General features: G+C 51.0%; 1 protein-coding gene across 1 annotated transcript in view; it reads right to left on the reverse strand.

Annotated features, from left to right (window-relative positions):
• Positions 1 to 2,742: 2,742 nt before the first annotated feature.
• GPC1 (glypican 1) overlaps positions 2,743 to 8,298 on the reverse strand; it is a 213,581-nt gene continuing 208,025 nt past the window's right edge. Inside the window, exons 9-10 of the mRNA XM_017728724.1 lie at positions 8,054 to 8,229; positions 2,743 to 7,572 (exon numbers count right to left, since the gene is read on the reverse strand). Coding sequence (XP_017584213.1) covers positions 7,352 to 7,572; positions 8,054 to 8,229 — 397 coding nt within the window. The 3' untranslated portion in view covers positions 2,743 to 7,351. The remainder of the gene's footprint in view (positions 7,573 to 8,053; positions 8,230 to 8,298) is intronic.

Here is an 8,298-nt window from a genome sequence, read left to right on the forward strand (position 1 = left end):
CGTGCCCCGCTGCACCGGGCTCGCTGTGGGGGGCTCCCGGCGGCGGCACGGCAGTGCCACCTGCGCTCTGCTGGATTCATCTGCTCCCTGCAGGCTGGGGCGTAGAGGCTCCAGGCAGGTCCTAGTGCCGGCTGCATCCCGAGAGCTGCATTTGGAAAGCTGAAAGCACTTCCAGAGCACACTGCTCACTTGTAAAGCCAGTGGATTTGTACTTCCCTACCCCACAGCAGCTGCTTACCTGCTGTGTTCTGCACAGGAATGCTGCTGCTGGAGGCGGTGCTGTTGGTGCAGTGATGCAACACTGAAGTTGTGTCACGGCAGTTTTAGGCTGGATATTGGGAAAAGGTTCTTCACCCAGAGGGTGGCTGGGCGCTGGAACAAGGCAGTGGTCACAGCACCAAGCCTGACAGAGTTCAAAAAGTGTTTGGACAATACTCTTGGGCACATGGTGTAACTCCAGGGGATGTCCTGTGCAGGGCCAGGAGTTGGACTCCATGATCCTTGTGAGCCCTTCCAACTCAGCATATTCTGTGATTGATCTTCTCCACAGCATCTTGGTGCCCCTTGCCTACAACAAAAGCACCTTTTCAGTACCCAGGAAATGATTTACTAAGCTGGCCAGATAGCGTAGTGCTAATCTTTCTGGACTTCAGTAGAATTGCTGGTGTGCTGCCAGGGCAGAGAGTATCTTACACCAGACTGTGCTGACATGGGTTTGAACTGCACAGGACGCGTGGAGATGGGCCAAGCCCAGCCAGGTGAAGGTCACATTGGCCAGTGCTGGGCATGGGGTTCCAGGGCTGGTCGCAGGTGCCAGCTGCTTCCTGGACGCTGCGCTGCTTCAACCCTTTGCTTTCAGGCAAAACAGGAGCATTCGACTGGTATTTGCTGCTGACGCAAAAATGAACCTGGACTGTCGCAGCAGCAGAGCACAGACTGGTGTGAAATGGAGTGCCACTTATTAAGGAATTAGAAGTGAGATACAAGAATGAGCTTTTATTCGACCATGGAAGAAGGAGAAGTCAAGCTGCCACACACCTGCCATCATTTGTGTCAATAGCAACCTGTCAGTGAGATGTTGGCTCTGGGGCCAAAGGAGACAGCTCTCTCACGTGTGCACGAGAGCATGGTGTCCCCTCCTGTTATCCAGCACATGCCTCAGCTCCCACACGTAGACTTATTCATCTGCCCTCTTTCTTCCTTTGCTCAGGGCATCTGGCTCGTGCAAGGCTCTGCTGGTCCCAGGAGGCATGGTTCTGGCTGGGCCCCTGCGGCTGGAAAGGAGAAACCTCAGCAGGAGAGCACTGCCCTGATGCTGCCCACCCCAGCAGCATGGGGCGGGGTCCTGGATTCCTCCACAGCCATTGTTTCCACGGATTTTGGACCCTCCCTGTCACTGGCTCTTACTCATTTTAACATTTCCATGGCACGCACCCCTTATTCCCAGGCCATGAGGCTGGCAGTCAGGCAAGGAGCCTTTCTGCAATCACCGCCAGGGATTTCCTTGTGGGACAGGCACACATCAATTCCCCACACTGTGGAAAAGAGCCAGCTGCTGCCCTACCTTCCTCCTCCTGCCCAGAAACTGGCAGAGGCTCATCCTTCTTTCTGCCTGCACTCATCAGTGGGCTTTCTTGGGCCTTTGCAGAGAGTCCCTGGGGGGTGCTTTATGGGCACACTCCAGTTCGTACCAAAACCATGATCTTTATTTTGCATGGCATCACACTTGCCATGCCATGAACCCTCCACTGATCTGTATGGGTGGCAGTAGCCCATCAGATTGCTCTGGTGTGATTTACTGGTTTACCAGTCCCTGCAGCTTACCCCAGCACTGGTCCAGGTGTTCCCCGGGTGCCACCATCTCAGGGCAGCATTCTTGTCACATTAGCACCAGCAAATGCCACTGGGGCTGCACCTGAGCTCCCTCACGCTGAGGCTATGGCTGTTTACTTGCAAGCTGCCTGCTGTTGACCTAAGGATGGTCATTCATGCTAGAAAGGCTGTCCCTTCCCACCAGCCTGCCCTGTACCGTGTCTCTGTGCAGAGGAGGAGTTAGGAACAGGGCAGTTGTCACTACACATAGAGTAATTTATAAGCTAAACACAAATGCCATCTCCTGGCAGTGAAGCCAGTTGCTGCCTCTGTAAAGAAGATGGTCGAACTGCAGGGTAACAGCCTCACCCCCTCACTAGAAAAGGTCTGATGCCTCAGTCCAGATTTTGCTGGGGGGGTTTCTGGTCTTGGTGGCACTGCCAGCTGGGGTACAGTGCCAACAGCCCCAGTTATAATGGCTGTGTCTTGTCCTCTTGCCATGCACCTGCAAAGTGCCTGGACCCACTGTCTTTGTGAGCTCGCAGTAGGTACTGCTGCTGCTGTTGGAGCCCCTGAAGCCTTCCCTGCTTAGGAGAGCAGTGACGTATGGCTGCAAGGAAGTGGGAGCTGAGCTTGTATCACACCCTACACCTCCTGCAAGCTCTTAGCAGTGAATTTGCAAACATGCAGTGTTCGGTGACATTGTGAACTGCAGAAATATTTTCAGACACCTTTAGTAAACACAGAGCCGTAAGAAGCCATCACTTCAGATCATAATTAGACACCGAGGAGGCAAAGCAGGCGACTGTTGTGCACAAAACTTCTCCAAGGAGAAAACCTCTATTTTTTCACTTGTATTTATATAAATGTGTGCATATAGTGAAAATAGCTATAGCTGCAGGAGAGGAATCTAAATAAATACCTACTCACTCAAGGGTATCAGTCAGTTTATTAAATTTAGCAGATATTTGCTTCCAGGGTAGAAGGATACACTTTCAGTAGTTTCCAGTTACCAAGTCTCTCTTAGACATTTCACAAGCAGCTTCCAACGCGTCACCCTGATAGCTACAGTCACCCACTTCTGGAAGTGGACAGAGCTGAAGCACAAACCTTTCTGCTGCACCAGTTCAGTCTCAAGCACATACTGGTGATCAAACATCCCCCTCACTGCTCTATTTGCTGTGAGCCCCTCCAGTAGCTGCACTGGTGCAAAGCCATGGTCTGTAATTACCACAACACTTTGTAAGGATGAATACCAAGGGCATTTCTGATTCTTTATACTGTTATGCCATGACTGACTGTGCTTCTAGATGAGAAAGAGACCACTTAGGATCCTTGCTTTGATGACTCAAGCCAGGCTCACCTTGTTCCCACAAACACACATCCATACAACCCAGCAGCTGCTCCTCTGAACAGTACAGCAATGCAGGCAAATCCCTATCACCAACACTGGCATCAGCCCATTGTAGACTCGTGGCTGAAACATGGTTTCATTCCTCAGGGCTCCTATCCTGGCCTTAACAGGGGAAAAAGAAAGAAAATGCCAGACTCAGCTTAAATAGAGAAGAAATAATTGCCCTGTAAATACAGATTTGTCTCCAGCCTTTTTATTTATACAAGGATTCAAAGAACATATTTCAACTTTAGATAAACAGTGCAAGAGAGTTACAAGTACCTTGGTAACAGAAAGAAATAGATAACTGTCCGGCTATGCTGATAAGTGAAATAATTCTTACTCCTGCAGATAGAAATGCATCTGTTTAAAGCAAAGGTGGACTTCAGATATTCTGCTATACCGTAGCCCCTACCAAGCCCACCGGAAAACAATAGGCAGCTTGTCATTTCTAAATGAGAAGTAGCTGTGCTCTCAAAGCCTTTTGAGACCCTCACCATTGTTTAAAACATACACGTTATGGCACAAAGAGCAGGCTGAAAGACAGAGACACCAGGAAATCCGCCACTTGTGGTTCTCCCCTTCCCAGGGATGGGGCCTTTGTAAATTTTTTTTCCTACACCACCACCCCCTTCATACCCCTGTCGAGGCCTGTTCACACCAGAACACCATGGATCACCATCTTGATAACACTGAAGCAGATGTTTCACCCCAGCCAGCCCAGTTCCTCAGAGATCCCCTCATGCGGCCAACCCAGGGCAGCCACCAGCCACGGAGCTGGGGAGGTGTGTCACAGTGTTTTCCAGCAGGCAGTAGCCCAGGAAATGTCATTTATAAGCACTGAAAGGCCCCAGGTTCTGCACCAACCCGACCACAGGCTCGGGGCTTGTCTGGACCTGGGTTGATTTCAGCTTGTTCAGCCACACCAGTGGTTGTTTAGTCAGCAGTAACTATGGTTTGCTTCAGTTTAGAGGGATACCCAGTTGAAATCCTGGGGGTCTCAGCCATTTCAGCTCCTGGGGAAGGTCAGTGGCTTCTCCCCAGGCCACTTAATGGCAGCAGCTGGGGAAACCACTTCAGGGCAAGAGAGAACAGAAAAACTGAGTAACCAGGGACCAACAAAAAGCAGCAATGTAGGCTGACCATGGACAGATATAAAAATCAACCCCAGCAGATGCAGGGCCGAGGAGGAAGCGTCACCACCACCATCGTCCATCTCTTGGCACAGAGGGGACCGAGCCCCCTGCACTGCCCTTGCCTGCTGGCCCAGACCTCAGGCTGCTGCCCTGGTCTCACCCTGGCTTGGCTTCTGGAGGGTGGAAGCTGCCACTCCCAGGGTCAGGAGGGATGTGGAAATGGGAGCTCAACCCCAGCCTGGTGGTGAAGGCATCAGGAAGGGTCTCCCCTGCATAACAGATTTTACTGTTTCTCTGAGGTTTTGCCTTACTAATTTGCACTATCCGGTTCCTTTTCTTGTAAAAGAACCACTAGCTTGGGCTATTAAATTGTAACTGGATAATCAGCAAATTCCTGGCTTCACATTTAAGATGTGAAGGGGACCATAAGAAGCTTTTGAGGATAACAGGCAGACAGCAAAAACTAATTGCACAGAAATGGAAGTGACATTCAAACTCCCATTCTGCAAAGCAAAACACTGGCCTCAGCATCCATGTGTTAAAACTCCAACCCCACTGCGTTTTGAACAGGGTACAATGTTTTAATTCTTCCTCCCCCCCCCCCCCCTTTTTTTTTTGCTTTGGATGTAAAGCTTCTGCAAGATTGGTTGTGGGGATTGTTGTAACCGAAGGTTAAATTTGTATTTGCAAGTCTGATTTAAAAAAATTTAAAAGAAAATATAGGAACTCTTCAGAGCAGTAAAAATCATACGAATTTGCCATATGTCTAGGAGTAAATAAACTTAGACAAAACCACAACTTACATTTATCCTCTCCAGGGTTCTGATGGGTCTAGTGGCACAGTCTGTCCTTCAGCCATTGTCCAGCATCCCGGTGTTCGTTTCTGACACCCTACCAGATTAGGTATGATTTTGCCTTACAAGAAGGTGAGGCCAAGGCAGAAAGGATGGGCAGTCATTGACATGAATCACTGTGACTTGGAAAGGCCAGTCAAAGCTGACCTAAAATCTCTGCCTAGTTTGAGGGCCCCCCCCAGTGCCACCCCTGGGCCCCAGGTGGAATCCCTGCCCCGGGGAGGGCAGGAAATGAGAGCACCTTGAACTGGCTTTCTGCATTACCTTGCTCATGTCCTCATCTTTCTCTAAGTTGCACACTTTAGAAACTGCTAATGTTAAAAATGTTTTTTTTTTTTTTTCCTTCTTAGAAAACAGCCAAACCCCAACCCTACAATGTTTGCTCAGCCCAAAGGCACTTCTCCTCTGGCAAGACAGAGAAGAAATGCTCAAATGCTGTGCAGACCAGTAAAGCAAGAAACAGGCCCAGCTCTGCCCTCCCTCTCACCCGAATACAAACCCATCTGAAGCTCAAACCCAACCCTGCCTGTGCTCTTGGCCCAAGCAGTCACAGTGACTGTGTTGTATCTAACATCTGCTACACCTACGCCTCCAGCCCACGCCTGCTGCTCATCAGGCACAGAAGCCTCTGGAAGCCCCAAACACACAGCCCTAACAAGCACAGACACTCCTACAGCTACATGAGGACATTTATAATTTCACTCACCACCCCCAGTCTCAAAACCTGGCACAGAGCCCACCCTACCAAGCAATTCGGAGTTAGGGCAGCCACCCACATCACCCAAAGGCTGGTGAGTGGTGGGACGGGGCAGCAAAGGGTGAGCCTGGCCCTCCCCTGAGCCAAAACGGAGCTGCCAGTGGGTGTCTGACCCGCTGGCTCAGCCTGTGCCTGCACTGGTTAGGGAAGGTGTATTGGATGATGCGGAAGGGACAGGTAAAGTGGGAATCCATTAAAAACCTACAATGCAACTGGAACAAACACTAAAGGTAAAAAGAAATCCCAAACAAAATGTGTCCCATCCTCACATTCCCCCTGGTAGGTGCTGCCTTGAGCCAGTGCTCTGGATAGGGACCCAGAGCCGATGGTGATTCCCACCAGCCCCTCTCTGCCCTAAGGTTGGGGCACAACCAGTCCCAAAGCTCCAGTTAGTAAAGTGTCCCTGGTCTCTTGTATTACCAAGAAAAAAACCAGATTCCTGTCCATGGCTGGGGCCAGAGAAGGAGGAGGCAGCACAACTGTCTGCCACACAGAGAATCCCTCTGTACATATTTGCATCTCTCTGTTACCTACGATGGTACTGCACTGCAGGTAGAAATTGGACCATTGTTACTTGGGTAAAAAATGGCTTTCCAACTAGCATGCAAAGAAAAAGTACCCCAAACCCCAACCCCTAACACTCATTCCCAGTCACTTAGATGTAGGAAACCTACACTTCAAATTGTCGTCAGCTACGAGCTCTAGTCAAGAAACCCACTTGTGACCTTTCCAAAGAAAAAGGGAGTTCTGCATTTTTGGGTCCAACAGCCACTGCCAAACTCTTTCAGTTCAACCCACCAAACCTGCTCACGCTCCTACGTACACCACTGGAAGTGAAGGGCCATCTCTGCCCACCTAGGAAGCACAGAGGAAGAACCTGAAAGAGCCCCTGAATGCAGCACGTGAGCTGTGCCAAAGATCCCAGTCTCTCCGCGTTAGGAGCCAGCGCTGCCTGTGGCACTGTGGAGCTGTCAGCAGCGGCACTCTGGCCCGCGGCTGGGGAACAAGGGCAGGGCAATTGCATATTCCACTGGAGGCAGCAGGACAGCTGCCCTCGGAGGGGTTGGCCAAGTTCCCCTGGAGCCCTCTGCAAAGGCTTGTTTCAGCCCCAAGAGCCAGTTTGTGGCAATAACAAAAGTAAAACAATGAGGTACGGAAAGAAGGGCCCAGCATTGGGGAAAGACCAAGAAAGAAGAAAACAGCTCGAGCACTGCCAGAAATAGCAAACAACTGAAACCTTTTGAAACCTTTTTCTCCTCCCTTTTTTTGTTTTTTTTTTCCTTTTTTTTTTTTGCCAAGGTGAATTAAATATGTCCTTTGGTTGGTTGGTTGGTTGGTTGGTTGGTTTTGGCAAAGTGAAGCCCTCAGCCGCAGTCTGTTTCCTGGCTGTGCCAGTGAGTTACCGCCACAAATGCTGCGCGGCGATGACAGCCACCGAGAGGAGGAGGAGGAGGGAGGCAGAAGGCAAAGATCTGCTGCTGGCCCCATTGACGCCGTGTCCAGACTGCTTAGGAATAGCGTTTGTTTCTGGCTGCCTGGTGCTGGGGCTCTTAGAAAGTCTTTTGCCACAGACGTCATCAGGACAGCTGTCCCCGCTCCCAGAGCCGCTCATGTCGTCACCTGTGCAGAGACAAACATGAGTGAGCACAGACTTTCCTTATGGTGGGCAAGGCCTTCCCCTTGCTGCAACCTCGGGGAGCTCTGGTCACCAGCCCTACCCTGGCCACCTCCTCCTCCTCTCTGCATCCCTCAACGTGGGATACAAGCTCATACCTGACCTCCTGGAGGCTTTAATCACCTGCTGCTGCAGCAGCCTGAAATGCTGGAGCAGACAGGAGCAATGGCCCTGCCAGCAGGGCTGGGATTGGAGACAGCTCCCCATGATTCAGTAATGCACTAGGAACACCACAGCCTCCAGCCACCCCACAACAAGTTGGCTGCACTCAAGCAGCCCCTTAGCAGCCCCTTGCCAAAAGCCAGGCTGCCACAGCCCCTCCATGCCCCCAGGGCCCAGCAGCATCTGCAGGGGCATCTGTGCAGGCTGCAGGACTGCTTGGCCTCTCTCACCCCCCTCGAACCTCTCTGGTTCTGCTACACTCACTTGTGTCTTGAAAATCCACATCATTCCCGATGTTAGCGTTGCCCAGCCGGTTTGTCATGATCTTTAGCTGCATGATTTGCTGGCGAATGGTCATATCTGGTTTGGTGATGTCCACCTCCACCTCTGGGTTGTTAATCTGGTTAGCCAAACCATCCCCCATGACTTGGGGCAGGTAGCTGGGAAGGAAGGCAAAAGGTTTAGATGTTCCCCCCCAGCTCAGCTCCTCTCTCTACAGACAGCAGAGA

The sequence above is a fragment of the Corvus brachyrhynchos genome, unplaced genomic scaffold (genome assembly GCF_000691975.1).
Source record: "Corvus brachyrhynchos isolate BGI_N302 unplaced genomic scaffold, ASM69197v1 scaffold223, whole genome shotgun sequence".
Classification (NCBI taxonomy): Eukaryota; Metazoa; Chordata; class Aves; order Passeriformes; family Corvidae; genus Corvus; species Corvus brachyrhynchos.